Source organism: Scleropages formosus, chromosome 16, assembly GCF_900964775.1.
Source record: "Scleropages formosus chromosome 16, fSclFor1.1, whole genome shotgun sequence".
Classification (NCBI taxonomy): Eukaryota; Metazoa; Chordata; class Actinopteri; order Osteoglossiformes; family Osteoglossidae; genus Scleropages; species Scleropages formosus.
This window is the reverse complement of record NC_041821.1, coordinates 5,140,382-5,158,385: the sequence shown is the minus strand read 5'-3', so window position 1 is coordinate 5,158,385 and position 18,004 is coordinate 5,140,382. Positions and strand designations below refer to the sequence as shown.

At 44.4% G+C, this 18,004-nt stretch overlaps 2 protein-coding genes across 2 annotated transcripts in view; one reads left to right on the top strand and one right to left on the bottom strand.

The window, feature by feature from the left end:
- The first annotated feature begins 616 nt into the window (after positions 1 to 616).
- ppa2 (inorganic pyrophosphatase 2) lies at positions 617 to 11,639 on the top strand. Its single transcript, XM_029259246.1, has 12 exons — positions 617 to 900; positions 5,165 to 5,229; positions 6,146 to 6,193; positions 6,355 to 6,408; positions 7,034 to 7,153; positions 7,315 to 7,401; positions 7,510 to 7,636; positions 7,875 to 8,002; positions 8,104 to 8,189; positions 8,613 to 8,682; positions 8,841 to 8,880; positions 9,617 to 11,639. Exons 1-12 carry the CDS (start codon positions 726 to 728, stop codon positions 9,667 to 9,669), a joined length of 1,053 nt encoding a protein of 350 aa, XP_029115079.1. The 5' UTR covers positions 617 to 725; the 3' UTR covers positions 9,670 to 11,639.
- A 70-nt stretch (positions 11,640 to 11,709) lies between these two features.
- tet2 (tet methylcytosine dioxygenase 2) overlaps positions 11,710 to 18,004 on the bottom strand; it is a 36,809-nt gene continuing 30,514 nt past the window's right edge. Inside the window, exons 6-10 of the mRNA XM_018735890.2 lie at positions 17,583 to 17,733; positions 17,312 to 17,401; positions 16,886 to 17,023; positions 16,038 to 16,392; positions 11,710 to 15,182 (exon numbers count right to left, since the gene is read on the bottom strand). Of these exons, the coding sequence (XP_018591406.1) occupies positions 13,795 to 15,182; positions 16,038 to 16,392; positions 16,886 to 17,023; positions 17,312 to 17,401; positions 17,583 to 17,733 (2,122 nt within the window). The 3' untranslated portion in view covers positions 11,710 to 13,794. The remainder of the gene's footprint in view (positions 15,183 to 16,037; positions 16,393 to 16,885; positions 17,024 to 17,311; positions 17,402 to 17,582; positions 17,734 to 18,004) is intronic.

Below are 18,004 nucleotides of genomic sequence, written 5' to 3'. Positions count from 1 at the left end.
CTACAGTACCAGCCGTCCCCGTTTAAACCTTCATACTGTATTTTGCTTTTTCTCAATGTTCTATACTTTTATAAGAATGCGTCTTGAAGGGATGTATAACTATCGACTGTTATAGGTCAAGCGGAGTGATGTTTAATGACACGATTCCCCAAGTTTGAAGCATCCTGGTCGCTGGAAGAAGCGGTTGATGTGCGGTGACTCTACTAAATGCAGGAAGATGTTTTGCCACATCATGCATTATTTGTTTTCCAGTCATTTCTGTTTAATGAGAGTCCCGTCCCGTCAGAAAGATGTGTTCGCTGAGGCGCTTGTGGGGGATGAAGACTGAGGGGCGGCCGAGTGCCACACCCGCCACCGTACGCTACAGGGAGCCTCTTCTAATTAAATCACTTGGAATATTTAATAACTGACAAATAATTTAAGAGGAGTCAGCGCAGGAGAGCGTTTTTACGCAGCTCAGCGTTTTAGCTCTCTTAGTCCCGCGCGTCACCCCTTCAGCTGCCGCGCGCCCCGTCAGCCATTTTCTGCCACTTTTCGGCCGCGCGGGTCGACCATGTTCTGCGCGCGGGGAGGGGAGGTGTGCAAGTAGGGAAGCGGAGCCGCGCCGCGCCGCCGACCGCCAGAGGGCGCGGCGACATCGCACCCCGCAGCCACGCGGAAGGAAGCGGCCGCCCCGCGCGCGGACTACAGCAACCGGGGTTGAAGGGCGACGGTGGCCCCGCAGCATGCGCGTGCCGTGGAGCTCCTGCCGGTGGCTGTTCGCGCTGCGTGCGGGCGGCCAACCCGCTCCGAGGGCTGCGTTCGCGTGCGGGGGGTCGCGCGCTGCTCCCGGGAAGATGGCGCGCTACGCGACGGAGGAGAGGGGCTGCCGCAATTCGGCCGACTACAGGATTTATTTCAGTAAGTAGGTCCGCGCGCCGCCCCGGCGAAGGAGTGAGCGCGCGCGCCCGCCCGCGCGACTCCCCGACGTACGACGGCGCGTGTCTGAGCGAAAGGACTTGGGGGGCGGGAGCGAGTGATGGGGTTCTGTGCTCAGACAGCGTCCGGTCCGTTTTTTTACTGCAAAAGTTACCAGGTTTCGAAGCTTTTCTTGTCACAGTGAAATTAATAAATATGTTCGTGTCTGGTTACGGATCAATTACTTGCTTGTGAGAGGCGCGGCACGGTGACACTGTCACTGTCTTTCCACCTCATCATCGCCGTGGTTGCTGCCGAGAAGGGACCCCAGATGTAGTTACCATGGTTTTACCGTACTGCGGCAAATCTCCATTAGGGATATGTGTGTTCATTAGCTGTGGACGGAACTCGGGACAAACGCACCATCTCAATGCAGCCCTGTGCTGTAAATGCTGCGGACAGCAGGGGGCGCAGCGGTTGGAGCGCTGCCTTGGCTTGGCATGCCTTACCCTGAATGGACGTGCTAAACACAGTACGCAGTAAAAAAGTCGCTGGCTGTGTAAAGGGTGAGGTAATTTCATTGCCGGCGACATTAATAACTGCCCATCTTGGTCTCGGGTTGGGTAGGACATCTGGTTTTCCGCAGTCGGAGGTTAACGGTACAACGTATCGGTCCACGTTGTGGCTGCGAGAGAGATTCCGAGATGCGGCGCGCTCTATTTTTCTTAATTTACATTTATGCATTTAGCCGTGATGCTTTTCTCCAAAGCGACTTTGTGTTTGTTTGTTTATCCATTTACACAGCTGGGTAATTTTTACTGGAGCCATTTAAGGGTAAGTACCTTGGTCAAGGATACTGCAGCTGGAGGTGGGATCCGAACCTGCAGCCTTTGGGTCCAAGCTCTAAGCACTACGCCGCCAGCTGTCCAATAAATAGTATTAAATATATAAAAGTAGGATTAATATTACAGTACATTCTGCTCTTGATTTGGAGAAAAGCATCACATAAATGTGAATTAATGCTGTAATAAATTTACATTAAATCATTTAGCTAATGCTTTTCCCAAAGGCACTTTCTAGGTGCCCTTCTTAAGGGTACTGTAACTGAAGGTGGGATTTGAACCTGCAACCTTTGGCTCTGACCACTACGCCAGGTAGTCTTTGACACACACACACACACACTTTATGAAATTATTTGATTTTTTTAATGCCACAAATAACTTGCAGTTTCCTGATAGACACAATGCGTCCCCCGTGGGGGTCCGAACCCAGTCATTATGGGGGTGGCATTTGGCATAGCGGTTAGCATTTTTTAGACATGGAAGTTGCAGGTTTGAATCCCACCTCCTGCTGTAGCACTATCGATCTAGGTACTTACCATCAATTGCTCCAGTAAAATTACCCAGCTGTAATGGGTAAATAGGTGTATGTGGTGTAAACAGATGTACATGGTGTAAACAGTGTAAGATGAAGGAATAAATGTAAACGTGTCATCAGTGGCTTTAGTGGGAAAGTGGGGAAAAAAAATATTAAGTAACAAGTCTTCAATTTCTATATTCATTTCTAATTTAAAGGAAAAAGTTATTGTAAAATATACATTTTTCTCACCTCTTTTCCAGATGTAGACTTGAAAAGCTCAGATGTCGAACGGCGAGGAACGTTTTTATGCACAGGCCTGCGTTTGCTGCTGCAGCCGTGTGCCACTCGCACACTTTCGTGGAGGTGAAGGGATCAATAGAATTTAAAAAAAAATAATTTCCTGGAACAAACTGGGAATCGCAAAGCTGTAACATTTTAAGTTCGTTTCTCTTCCCTTATGACACAAGGTGCCATTTAGGCTCATCGTGGTGCGGAATTTGGGATAAACTTGGAACAGATTGGGGGGATGCGGTGATGCAGCGGGCTTGGCTGGGTCCTGCTCTCCGGCGGGTCTGGGGTTCGAGTCCTGCTTGGGGTGCCTTGCGATGGACTAGCGTCCCGTCCTAGGTGTCCCCCCCGGCCTTGCGCCTTTTGTTGCCGGGTTAGGCTCCGGTTTGCCGTGACCCCACTCGGGACAAGTGGTTTCAGCCAGTGTGTGTGTGTGTGTGTGTGTGTGTGTGTGTGTGTGTGTGTGTGTGTGTGGAACATATTGGATTTTCCCCCACATAAAAAATAATGGGATGGAGTAACGTCATAATGCGGTTTCTTGATATTCAGTCCACTTTAAGGGAGGAATTATGACTGGTTAACGCTTTAAATGTCTGTACCCTAATATTGGTTTATTATCAAAAGCACCTTTTATAATCATACAAGGCAAAAGTTGTAAACATTTGAAAGAGTTTTTTTTTTTTTTTTGTAACTTTTGAGTTGAAAAGCAAGTTTGTTGGTCTGGAGATGTGTGTGGGGTTTTGTCATTTATATGTGGTCACCACTAAAGGCTGAAGAGTGAGTGAAACGCTGTATAGCAGGCCGTGTGTGTGTGTGTGTGTGTGTGTGTGTGTGTGTGTGTGTGTGTGTGTGTCTGTCGGTGATAAAGTAACGCTCTACCAGAGTGCAGAACTACTGCTGTTACTTTTGTATCGCTGGCATTTCTGACTTGGATTGCAACATAGACTTCATTTGACTGCTTAATGGTGCCATTGTGTCCCAGTGGGGTGTGGCCTCCTCTCCTGGTTGCCATGGTTACACAGTGACCTTATACTGCCGTGTCAGCAAGATAAAGGCACGGCTCATATTTAGGCGTTGTTACTCACGCGTGTTCATAGTACAAACACGTATTCTGTGAAGCACCAGCGGGACAGTCGCACCTGACCCCGTTCATCGCGTTTGTAAACAAAACGGTCAAATATGAGTAGGTGAAATTTTGTCCCACAAGTTTCCAAAAATTAGGTGTCCCGTGACTCGCGAGAACACGCGCTGAAGATGGCCGTCTCGTCGACCTTATTGTATTGTTTCGAGACCCGACATTTGGTCGTAATGTCTGACGTTTGAGTCTGGAACACGCTGCATTCCGTTTACAAAACTTGTTTGATTCGCTTGGTTACTTTTTGTCTAAAACGACTCGCAAGTGACAAACGTTATGGTTTTGGCGATGCTGAAAAGGCAGGAGACAATAGATTTAGAAATGAAAGTGACAGTATAAGTGCGGTATAGAAATATAATCCTCTTCTGTATTAATATTATTGCTCTCTTAGTGTGTTAACACTGACAGTGTGTGAAATTAGCGTAAACCAATCATACAACGTTAGAGTATTTGTGCATGTTAATAGTCCATATACTGTATACTTACGATTTATGTACATTTATTTAGATGATGCATTTCTCCTCAGCAATTTACAATGTTAAGATATATTTTTTAATCATTTGACCAAGAGATGCACTTGAGCAAGGTACTACAGCAAGAGGTGGGATTCGAACCTGCAACCTTTGGATTCCAAGGCAGCAGCGCTCACCACTACGCTACCAGTTGTACCACGTAATGCAGCATGAGGAGATTAGCGACTTGGCCTGAAGTCCACTGACCGTAAGGTGGTGGGAACGGAACCCCGCCATGAGTCGAGGAGCACCTGTAATGATTTAATGACATCAACCATGTACACGGTTCACTCGGTCGATTTCATTCCGTCTTCCCTGTGCTGCGTTGTTGCTCCCGCAGAAAATGTGTGTCAGGAGATGTTTCTAGGCCAGTTGAAGCCGTTGCTATGCCTGGTTGCTAGGGAAATGACACAGGCACTTTGCCATCACTCAGCTCCCATGATTATTATAATTATTCATTTGCTGCTTAGGTGATGCTTTTATTCAAAGCGACTGACAATATTTGGCTCATTTATACAGCTGGGTAATTTTTATTCTGTCAGTTCTGGGTAAGTGCCTTGATTGATGGCATTACAGCAGGATCAGGGTGAAGGTCACAAACCAGCAGCCCACAGGTCGCAAGTCCATGTCCTTAACCGTTGTGCCCTTTGATATTTGCATAAGTGCTCATTTGACCAAGAGATGCACTTTAGTGATGTGGTCCCAGTGGTACAGCTGCTAGTGTAATGGTTACAGCTGCTGCCTTTGGACCTGAAGGTTGTAGGTTTGATTCACATCTCCGTCTGTAGTACCCTTGAGCAAAGTACTTAGTCTAAATTGCTCCAGTAAAATTACCTAGCCGTATAAATGGGTAAAAAATTGTAAGTTCCTTAACCCTGTAAGTCGCTTTTGAGAAATTAATAAATATAAATGTTTACGTATATCAGTGTTCGCTAAGGGGCAGAACAGTAACACAAATAACTTTGCTTTTTAGAAACATCGGATGGAAAGTACATCTCACCCTTTCATGACATACCACTGTATGCTGGCAGAGAGCAGGTAAATACAGAATTCCAGCTCCCTAAATTGCAGACCATATTTATACTTAATGATAACTTGTTTAATGTGTTGTTGAAATAAGTCTCTTTATTTGTGGTTTATGTTTTAGTATAATCATCTTCAGGAAATGTGAAATTCAGTGCTGCTTGAAAGTATGTGAAGCCCTCTTGTCCCTTAGTTTTACCACAAAATGATTGTTTAATGAGAATCAATGCGTCTCATGTGACGTAATAGGTGTGTAATGACCAATTCCGTATGTTGCTTTAGAGGAAACCATGTGTGTAGTAGAAACACACAAGTAGTGCAGGTGTAAAAATAAGTGAAGCCCAAGTTGTACTGGGTAAACCGAGTAGGGGAGTAGTCAGGGGTGTAATTAATAGTCATTCATTCATTTTACATGTTTAAGATTTTGATGTAATTTACATAATTTCAAACCGCATTGTAGTATTGGTCTCTTAGGGTCATGAGGAAACTCTATCCCCCCCCCCCTTTTTTTTTTTTTTTTAACAGAAGCTGCCCAGCCGAAGTATGTAAGGCACACATTTTTCGCATTGATTTCTGTGCCTTCAACCATGAAGACAGAAAACCTTTTGAAATGGATAATTCAATCTGACAAGGGAGAAATGTTAATTGAACAGAGGGAAAGGTTAAGTGTTTCCGCGGAGGTCCTGTCAATATTAATGCGGCCAGCATGGATCTCCACCTGTTCTCCAGCCAGGGTGCAGACGATCACTTTGAGAAAAATCGCGAGCGTCCGATTGAGATGGATGCAAACGAGGGGTTGTCGTTTGTCTCTGACGATCCTGGAGAGATGACCCGAGCTGCGTTTTAAATTTCTAGCGTTTGGCATCTCTACTGTCTCCCGTGTTCCTGCTAATTTTTCTCCTGACAGTTGGGTGATTGTTTTTCTCCGTAGGAGAATGACGTTCCGTCATCTAAGAAAATTAAGAGGAACGAGAGTGAGGTGGGTGTTGGACAGCGTTCCTACGGGGATGCTGGTCCTTGGTGAGGCCAGTGTACCCATGATGGTGTTGATGTAAATGAGAGACAGATGTCTGTTTGCAGATGTTGTTGCTGACTGATCTTGACAAGCTTTACGGTAACATTTAATCTCCAATTTTTCAGGTCCTGTTCAACATGGTTGTGGAAGTTCCCCGATGGTCAAACGCCAAGATGGAGGTAAGTGTTCTGCCCATTGGTTTTTTGAAAAATCTTGTATTGCTCCTCAAAGGATTACATGTTTCCATCAATTTTTAAAAAAAAAAAAAAAAAAAATCCATTTATTTTTTTAAATGTCACCCATTTACCCCCATTCCACTCTTAGCGTAACCATAGTGCACACCCCCTGGTGTAACAACGCTCACTGTGCAGCCCAGCTTACTTAATAATAATTCCCTTTTCTTATGATGGGGGGGAAAACTTGATTAAATGTTAAATAAAACTCCTCAAAATATCCTCATTGCATTTCATATGTTTAATGATGCTCTCGTTCATATGTGTAATGACGCATGCTGGGTAAATGGTTGCCAGGAATTGCAGGAACGACATCAGGGAAAGGTCATGTCAGTTTGGAGCTGTGCCAGTTATGGAAAATTTAATAGCCCCAGGGGGTAGGGGGGACGCGCGGCTAGGGCACCGTTTTTTTCTCGTCTCCCTTACTCTCCTGTCCTTAACGCACTTCTGAAAATTGATAATTTGTTGTTGTGTTGGGGATTCGGTGGCCGAATCGTTACATCCAGTTGCGTGAGACCGTGCTGCGGTGCGTCGGATGTTTTTGTACATTTGCCAGTGTCCTCCTCTTCAGATCGCGACCAAAGAACCGCTGAACCCGATCAAGCAAGACGTGAAGAAGGGCAAGCTGCGCTACGTCGCCAACGTGTTCCCCCATAAAGGCTACATCTGGAACTACGGCGCCCTCCCGCAGGTGAGAGGTGGGATCTGCGGTTATGTAGGGAACATAATTAGATGGCCTTTCAGCGTGGGTCACTTTCTCTAGTCGGGATGATGAGCCTTGGAGAAAGGAGGCTTTGGGACGAGTGAAAAACCAGGTCTTTTGGGTTAACATACCTTTGTTTTAAATAACAGACCTGGGAAGACCCGAATCACACAGACAAGGACACAAAGTGCTGCGGTGACAACGACCCCATAGACGTGTGCGATATCGGCTCCAAGGTCGGATACGTTGGACGTGAACCGCAGGGTGGAGTGTACCTAATTTAGTATCACGTTCCCACCTTCGGGGGTCCCTGGCCTCACATTGACCCTGACACCTGCCCCCAGGTGTGCTCTTCTGGACAGGTGATCCAGGTGAAGGTCCTTGGTGTTCTGGCAATGATTGATGAGGGGGAGACGGACTGGAAGATCATCGCCATCAATGTCGAGGACCCCGATGCGCCGGCTTTAAACAGTGAGCTAACAGATAGCATGTGTTTGTTTTTTGTGTTTGTTGTGTCTGTTTTATGAAAGCTACAGAAGGTGGGTTTTACCTGGTCTGAAACTGCAAAGTTTTAATTCTTAGAACTTATGAAAACTATTAATATTAATGGAGTTATTAGTTATTCATTACTTATTAATTTTTCTGTGATGGCGAATGAATTTATTGGCTCAGTTGTGTCCGTTTTTTCCTCCCAATCGTCTGACTGCAGCCATCGAAGACGTGCGAAGGGAAAGACCTGGACATTTGGAAGCGACCTTCGACTGGTTCAGGAAGTACAAGATCCCGGATGGAAAGCCAGAGAACCGGTTTGCGTTTGACGGCCAGTTCAAGGACAAGGTACCTGAGTGGTCGCGCTGTGGGTTGAACGGTGTGGTAAAACCTTAACCAAGAGCAGCTCCTACTGGAGCCGTGGGTAACGAACCGCTGCCCACTTTCAGGACTTTGCAGTGGAGGTCATCAAGTCCACCCATGAGCACTGGAGGGCGCTGGTGAAGAAACAGGCTCAGGGGGGAGAGATCGACTGGTGAGTCAGCAGGGAGTGTCTGCATCTTTTATTTTTATTTTTTTTAATAGTGTCATGGGAGATCCTGACTGGGTATTTGCTTTTCGAAAATGAGAAGTTCTCAGTCTGACAGCTCCGGTTTTTTTCTTCTTGCCTTCGGCTTTTGTTTGTTCTTGTAAATATTATTATTGATCAATTTTCCCTGTTTTCTTGCAGAGTAATTCAGTGTGAGGTTCTTGCATTATATTATACAACTGTATCATTTCATCAGCTTAATTATACATGTGACTGAGAGATGTAAAGTACTTAACAATAATTTACGCCACTGTATAAATGGATAATTTTTACTGTATCAGTTCAGGTAGGTACCATCAGCTAATTTTAAGATGATGAGTAGGGGGGAGAGAATCATGAAAAAATCACGAATCTTGTCCTTCCTGATAGCACCAACGTGTTAGTGAGCGAGAGCCCCTTCAGGTGCAATGAGAGTGAGGCGAGCGACGTGGTGAAATCGGTGAGTTTCCCCGCAGGCAGCGGTGACGATGAATAGTTCGCTTTTACACTTGCTTCGTGTTCGGTGACCTCGTTATCGTGACGCTGGGGTGTGGGATTCGCCGCAGGGGCCCCCGCACTCTCCCCACCCTCCTCACTAGCGCTTTCTGTTCGTCCCAGGCTCCACCGTGCGGGAAAGCTGCTCCCACCCCGGCTGAAGGTACACGCTGTTTATTGATTTATTTGAGTGTTTCTCTTATTTGTTACCTTACGTTGATCCCAGTCCCAGGTCAGCTGGTAGCGTAGGGGGCGGCTGCTTTTTGACCCAGTGGTCACAGGTTCAAATCTCACTTCTGGCTGTAGTGCCCTTGAGCAAGGTACTTAACCTAAAAAATAGTTCCAGTGAAATTACTCAGCTGTACGAATGGATCAGTAATTGTAAGTAGCTTCTAGAAAAGCATCGGATAAATGTAAATGCAGCTCGTCTTCCTTGGCGGAGTCGCTCTTTCTTACGCGTTCGTCATAGATACTTGCATTTGCTGAAACCGGTGGCATTGAAGGAGAATTTAGAAAGTACAATGTAGTCAAAGTGGCATTATGCAAGAGTGCCGATTGATGAAAAGCACGTGAAAATATGAGTAATAAATGTGGTAAAACCTCAGGAGGGCATCCAGGAAATACTGGAAGTAGTGGTGTGGTAAGTGTTTTTTTTTTCTTTTTAAAAAAAAAAAAAAAATCATTTTTAAGTTTCTGGTTCAGTATTTACTGGACAGCTGCTCCAGTGCAGGCACTGTGACAGCTGTGCTCAGGACCAGAGAGGTGACAGGTTCAAGTCCCCCAGGGACAGCTGTTGTACCCTTTAGAAATGGCTACCAGTGACCAGTTGACATCTTGAAGAAATTCACCTGCAGCAGCTAATTTTTTCCTTATTTTTTTTTTTCCTTTTTTCCATACAGTGGACAAGTGGCATTTTCTGAGTGGAACCTGGGCCAAGTCTCAAGTTGTCTGAAGCAATGACTTTTGTTGTTTTTGAAATTCAGCTGCTTGAAGCAGAGTACTATAACCAACAATGTATTCTACTGCAGTACTTGTTCTGTAAGTTGGACTGTAAAAGATCATTTTTGTATAACCTGATATAGAATGCATAACCGCTGTTGTACTTCTTAGCTATTAAAAAGCAAATAGTTCCCCCCTCCCCCTTTTCTCATTTTGATTGTATGCATTTTAATTATTTTTCTCCGGTTGTTGTGGGGAAGTTGGGTTTAATGATGATACAAAGAAATATTTTTGTTTTGCAGCCATTGGAATTCTCATGAATAGATTGTTGATTTTTGTTTAACTTTATAACTTGAACGGGAATGATATGTGTCGGAAGCACTACCACGATATTAGAAGATTTAAGAATCAATTAATTTTCTGTTTACACCCCAAACAATTTACTGAGTGTTTTGTCAATTACCAATCGATTTACTTCTCCGGGTTCCATAACTTTCACACGTTTGATATGCTTTTGCACGCGAGCTTTGCGTGCAACTGTATTTTGTAGAAGTGCACTCATTCGATTTGTGAAGTCTAAATATTCCTTTTCTGAAAGAATGCATTCATCTCTCGTACAGTGCGTGACAGCATTTGCTCTTAATTTTGTGAGTAAAGAGAAATAACGAAAGACCGTGCGAACTGTCGTTTGACCCCAGCACGATCTCCTGCTGCCTCCAAGTTCAAAGGTGTTCCAAGAGAGGCCTTCACTCGTAGGCGTCGGCCCCACAAGTGTCAACATTCAAGAGCTTTTGTGAACGGTTGATGGTCAAGTGCTCATTCAGCTGTCGAAAGAACAGGGATATTTCCTGTGTTTACAGTAAAGATTTTGCCTCTCACCTTTTCACTGACCACTACGCAGACAAAAGAGATAGGGGACTTCAGAATGTGCTGTGAATAAATATAAATTTATTAAAAACACCCACATTTCAGCAATATCAGGAATGATATAGTAAACAGCTTTCAAATAAACTGCATTCATTACAATACTTACATTATTTATATCTGTTCTTAATTCCATTTGTAGCATACCAAACATCAGGAGAACAATAGAAGCGGTAAAAAAGGAAGGACAAAGACCAGTAAAGAACACAGAAAATTTCATAACTTTTAGTGTCTAACCGCTAAATACCAGCACGCGTGTACATTAACTGCTAGCTTAACGTAAGAGGCCTGCACCCTTGCCCCACCCCCTCCTGCAATGCTCCGCCCTCCAGTCATGCCCCGCCCTCTCCTGCTATGGCCCACCCACACATTAGTCAAGCTCTAAGTCATTCAAGTAAAGTTGACTCCGCACAGATCACTCCAACTTCAAGTATGGCTAAGCTTATCACCTGTAGTATCCCAGAAACCCTTCTCAATCACAACCTACCGATGCCGCGTACTGTACACACACACACAAAACAAGTTACACTGATTTTTCTCCACAAAAAAAACCAACATTTCTTTTACAGACGTTTTCTACGCGATCTACCGAAGGTGCGATGTGGTCGTGTAAACTACGAAGTGCCGTGGCCGCGCGCGGCCTTCGTCGCGGCGTCGAACGGTCCTGGAGACTCTACGTCCGGGAACCTGAAGGCGGGTGTCGGGGTTCAACAATGGAGAAGTACACAAGCTACACGCAGTGATGTACAAGTGCAGGATTCGAAATTACCACGACGTAAAACTTCTGCAATGCAAACACATGGTATATACACAACGACGTGGCATAATTTATCTTAGAACACATTTACAATAGTCTGCCTTGTTCTTTTAAATAAAATGCTTTATTTTCACTTTTAGTTCATTTATTTCTTTTGTGAAAAAAAAAAAAAATTGGAAGTGCTTTTAGAAAAGTATTAGGTAAGTCGAGAGGGGGTGCTCGGAACTCCTGTGTAACCGACGCCCATCGAATATCACAGAGATTTAAAAGATAGTTAGTCAAGAAGTAGATGCTTAATATAGCTTTTTAGTGGTTATAAATATATATATATATATATATATATATATATATATATATTTTGCTTTAATTACACACAGGCACGCAGTGTGCATCTTTTATCACAACTGCCCTTGCCTTTTCTTTTTGATAAAAAAAGCAAACGCAATTGCTGTTTAAAACGTCGATGCCACGCTTTTCCCTTTAGTCAACTCAGTGCATATACGTTCAGATTCACTCCTTTAGAGTCTGCGCGCTAAATCTGCGGAACAAAGTACAAAACTGCAGGTTATTTCTCTTTCATAAAAAGTTTTTTTTTTCCTCTTCCTTTGAAATATTTACAGGTAATTGAGGGTTTTTGCAATCCCTGATCGGAAGGAAACTCGTCAGGCGAAGACAGGTGATTTGGGCGCGCGTGCCGCAGTATCCCTGATGCTTCTGGAAAATTAAAACTGTGGTGTTCTAGCTGTACTTTGAAAAGATGTGAAGAAAGTCAATAACGAGCGTATGACCATGTTCTTTTCGGTGCGTTTGCATGAACGTGATGGTGTACAAAACCAAAAAAAAAAAAAAAACAACAATAAGCCTGTAGCAAATCCTATTGCCAAACTAGTTCTGAGGTATATGACAAATAGGTTCATCATTCATTTGCCTTCTCACCACTTGTAGAGATTCTCACATTATACATGATTAGAGCAGGTTGAGTAGCACCATATGAAATCAAATGAGCTCGAAACCAAAAGAAATATTACTTTTTTTTTTTACAGTACTAAAATCTAAAGCGTAAATTCAGAAGTTTTAATTTACTGTACAAAGCTTTCTAATTGTATTGTACAACTACACTACAATTTAAAGAGCTCACAGCAAAACAGCTGCCCTTTAGAATTGTCACACGTACATACAGCTAACCCTGTTATGCAAAAAAAGATATTTATATATCTTTTATATATATATATATATATATATATATAGTTCATACAACAGTTGTGTAACTAGATATATAAACCCAGAGGTCAGATTTGTTCAATAGACATGCTGTGATCCACTCTCGTGATATAATACAGCTGCACGATAACTGCCAAACCTGCGGCATTCTGGGAAATGTAGTACTGGGGAGGTTTTGGCAGCCATTTTCTCCAGTACTCCCAATTTTCTGCTATGTAACATACAGAAACAGTAAAAATAGAAATTGCGGCGCAAACACGCTGGTGATCAACTTCTCGTTTAAGACGACTGCGTCGAAAACGCATCTTTTGAATGGCTCGAAACGTAGTCTGAAGGAATACAAAGACACATGCTGCTCAAGTTGTCGAATTTCAAATGTTACAGAAGCACCAGAAGAAATGTTTGTGTAAAAGTTGCATCCAGTGACATCCAATCCGTGCCTTGCAGCCTAAGCATAACCGCGTTGTGTTCGTACGATCCATTCACAATTTCTGTTGCCGACCAGGCTCCAAATGCAGATGCCTGTTGTCCATTTGGCATTTTCAAGATCAAAATTCAACCTTGTGATTTGAAGGTACTGTACTAAGGAAAACGCTTTACCTCCAACAGCCAAACAAAGTGCTTAAAACACAAGTTACAAAACCACTGTAGTCTTTAGATCAAGATCCGTTCTTCCAATTTCCACCTATAAACTGTAAAAAATGTCATAGCCCATAATTGCTAGTTCACCTTAAAAAGTCACATACAAACTGATGTTTATGAAGGCAGATTTTAAGATTTAAAGACACTCCGTTGTAGCACCAAGAGTCAGATAATCCATACCGATCGAACATTACACCACGTTTCCTTAAGATATCTATTTAGTTAGAAGATTAAAGCCACCAAACTTTGTTTCCAGTAATATACGTCCCTATGCATAGGACATGCAGCACCAGAAATTTAGTACAGAAAAGAAAATAAATACTGCTGTAGTCACACTTGTTAGTAAAGCTTGTTCCTGAAGAGATGGCAAACCTGACATGGAAATGAACATATTCCATTTATTCTACAGTATTTTGCAAGTCGTCTAACGGTTTCTGTAGGATCATATTTAGTGATTCAAACACTACTGCTCCCTTTGAGGACGCGCTTTTATGCAGCATGCGGCTTACAGTGCTGAGGTCTAATGTGTTCCAGCACCTCGTGGATGTACAAACTCAGTCTCTTCGCTCGTTCGCTGTAAACCTGAATGAAGCCTTAGATGAAGCGATTGTAAGGGCCTGTTACCTTGGAGAAGGCATAGGGAGCTGTGCTGACGTATGTGTTGGTGGTGCACGACATTGACTTTTGCATGAGAGTCTGGATGAAGCGCTTGTACGGGGGCTCGCCGTGTTCTGCCCCGTCTGAATGTTCCCTCTTGACCTTCTTGTTCTTGCTGGGAGTGCCGTCGGCGCCATGCTTCTCTGTGTCCTCCTCCTTTTCCCGGGCTTTCTCAGCCATCTTGGCCTCCCACAGCGCCAGCCCGTGCTTGGCCTCATTCATGTTCTTGTGCTGGTAGAAGACCAGTGAGATGCGGGTTGGGTGGTTTCGGTCAGGGTTCTTGAGTGGTGTGGTGGCATGCATCTCACGCTTGGCGCACTCAATGAGGATGGAGCCATGGCTGGGGGCCACTGCCACACCGCCAATCTCTGGATCCAGGAAGTTATGCTCATTATCTGACCATACATCCTCCGTCTCCTTGGGATCTGGAGTCGACACCCCTGGCTCTTGCTTGATCTGGGTGCCTGGGACATTTCCACCGGGAGTCCCAAACCCTGGCTGTGTAGAAGTTGGGCAATCGCTGGCCAGAGGAAGTGACTGAACGATGCTGCCTGGACCATGCAGATTCATCTCTGGCTTATTTTGCATACGGAGGTGGTCCTGGCCGGGTGAGGTCATTTGATTGTTCTGGGCAACATAAGAGTTGGTGTATCCGCCAAATTGGCTGCCTTTGCTCGCCGTGCCATAATCCAGACCCGGGTGGCCTGAGGGTGGCGGAATGATGGCCTCCATGTGTTGTGGACCGCTACTGGGGCCATATGTTTGGTATGGACCCATGGAAGGAACACTGGGTCTCATGTTACCGTTGCTGCAGCCATTGATCTGTAAACTCGGATCACCGTACTGGGGAGGAAGGTTGACTCCGTAACGATGATGAGTGCCATAGTGCTGCTGAGGGTAGAGCTGGGGCCTCTGAAGGCGGTACATGTCAGGATGCTTTGGGTTCGTGCTGTCGTACCGGTGAAAGCTGTCCATAGGCCCAGTTCCTCTGCCCTGGTAGCCTGGATAAAGGCTGCTGGGGTTGATAGAACCAGCTGGATGAGGGTTTGGAGAATCTGACCCATTCAGGCAAGTGTTTGGCATATGTCCAGGGTAAGGGCTAGCAGAAGATTGTGGATAACTTATGTTTGCCGACTGGGAAGTACTTGGAAATGAATTTGCATGGTTAACAAGCCTTGCATGAGAAGAACCAGGGAGAGAAGGGGGGTGATTCTGTGGCTGTTGCTGCAGTTGCTGCTGTTGGGGATGTTGTTGCTGAGCATCAAGAGAGTGTCCTGGATGGCCAGGTTGAGGGGCACCCAAAGATGCTTGACCCAGAAGAGAACCTGGAAAAAACAGAGTTAAGAGTAATAACGGTTGTGTGAGATACATGGTTGTATTTAACACAGAACAAAGTGCATTTTGAGTAATTCAATCACTTTTTGGTATGAATAATATACTTGTGTTTGAACTAGAATTAATGTCATACATAACGTTTGTAATGAGCAATTTTAATTTTAAAAATCATGTAGAGTTGTTTTCCTGCCTTATTTGTGGTTGTCTTCTCGTCTCATTTAATGATATCACTAATTTAAATACAACAAATCAGAGAGAACTTCAGTATTAGCGTGTTGTGAACTTGCAAAGTTATCAGTCACCCCTCCACCCCTGCCCAAAGCATCATGGGAAATATGAATACTAACTGACCACAGACAGCTTTCTGCTACAAATGAACCCCTATATTTTTCAGTCATGAGAAATTCTGAAGCAGTTACAAAGGCTATCACTGCACTATCATGAACTGATGAGTCCAAAGAGAATTTGTCGCCAGTGTACAGGACTTTATTGGTCCCTAATGATAGATATATGTTTTATGTATTAGACATATTTACACAGGTCCCCTGTCACCACAACAGAATGTGCAGGAAGAAAATGCAGCGACTGGTACGTGGACCCCCAGAAGCTTATTTTTCTCCCTTTCTTTGCTATCGTGAGTTTTTGTTTTCCTCTCCTCAGCTGCCACCTGGCTTACTTTGTTGTTAACTATAACTTCTTTTGCCTCTCTGTTCTTCAGACCCCAGGATCACAATCTCCGTGACACTGCACCATTCCCAGCAACATCGTTCGGCGCCCTGTGTCACTCCAGTGAGTAAGGTGCTATATACAAGTAAATTGAACTGAACTGAATAATCTTGCTTTACCTGACATCAGTGTGCTTTGGATAGTGCTCTCAGGAGTGCTTTGCTTCAGTTTCCCTTGGAGGGCCTTTTCCGTCTTTGAGTTCGCCACGTCCTGATTGGACACTTTGTTTGCGGCCACTCTTCTGGAGTCCAGTTTTTTCTGTCGGCAAGACTTGGCTGGCTCAGCGAGTATGCGCACCTGGCGCCGGAATGTACTGAGCACCTGGATGGCACCTGACTTCATCTTGTCCTGCTGTGCCTCTGCACTGCCGAACTCATCTGTCGGGGAGAGGGTGTACAGCGGCAGGACGTGGAGCTGCTCGTCTTCGGGTATCTTCCCAATTTCACGATTGTCTTCTCTGGTGAGAGTACACACCTGGATAGAATGCTACACTTTACAAAGATATCCCACACCACTGCTGATCACTGAAATGCTGAAAGCCATGGAAACCTGTGTTCGTTTTTGATTTTTAATTATAAAGGTGTTTTATTTTTAGTACTTATATAAAGAAAAGCACATAACTTATGCAGTTCCACAGATCAAGGACAAGATTACAATTCTTATTACTCCATGCAGCTGAATGACTTTCAAAAGACATTTATTATTAATATGTTGCTTAGCAGCAACTTACGGTTTTGAACGTTTTTTTACAGCCGGGTATTTATTTACTAGGGTAATTCAATGTAAGTACTTTGATCAAGGATACTACAGAAGGAGTGGAGAGTAGAACCAAAGCAAGAAACCTTGGAGCTGTAGGTCCTCATCCTACCAGCCTCTATTCGTAAGGACCTTTATTACTGTGGGAGTCGATAACGTCATGTGAAACATCACAGTGTCCGTATTGACAAACAGCGGTCCGTGCTCTTACCACTGTGCTGCCACTCGGCATGTTGTGGAGGTCCCGGTGTGCGTGTGCGCAGAAGTCCAGACAGGCAGTGACCCCGGAGAACGGACGCCCTTCCTTCAGTCCCAAGCGGCAGTCGAGCGCGCGGTCCTCGTACTCCACCTGCAGCGCAACAACCAGCACGAGGCCAAACGATCAATTCCTGTAAAATGTGTTGGGGCCACAGGCAAGCAGCACGCAAGACCAGTCAAAACAGATTTATTCTTCCTCCATGTCCCAGGTTACAGAGCATCTTCGGTAAGGTAGATGCTGTAGTGCAGTCAGACAGCTAAAAGGATACACTATGAATTATTATAGATCAGTTCACCATTACTTTTAATATTTAATTTATTATTACACAATTAATCCTTGGCATTTAAGGGTTGATTGTAAAAATTTCATGAACCTCACCTGGTTTCCATACGCATCGGGCGCCAGTTTTTTGTAGGTTGGAGCCATTAACGTGGCCAGATGCTGAAGGTTTTGCTCTAGTCTTTCTTCCTATTAAAAACAGTATATACACTTTTTATTAACACTTGCTATGTCCAGCATGATATATTGTTAAGAAATAAACTATGTGATGATTCGGATTCATACAGCTATAATTGCTGGATGCGGCATTTGATGCCCAAACCCTGAGATCTTAAACCACAGTCGCAAAGAATGATGGCTCACTGCTCACCTCCTTGGCATCATCGCCCAGCAGTTTGAACTTCCTGGGCACTTTGCTCCTTGCAAACTTGCAGCCGTTGTAGTACATGCTCCAGGAACAGCCGAAGGAGAAGGAGGCTCCTTTCACGTTTGGGTCGAGGCCCTGGCATGTGCACGTTCTCCTGCACGGGACGGGAAAAGCACACACCTTTACCTCCACCACAGGTTATCTACAGCTTTATTGCATTGTCTTATTATTTTTCACCATTTTCCTTTTCGCATATTAGTTATTATAACTCATATTATCCTGCTCTTTAGTTCCCTGCAAAGCAGCTGTAGTGATTTAAACAGCTATTCTCCAATTGACAAGTGGGACTCTGGTACTAACTCTACTATTACACACACGTTCCTGCAAGCACTGTCCATTTCAGCTGTAGAAAGGAACCGGTGGAC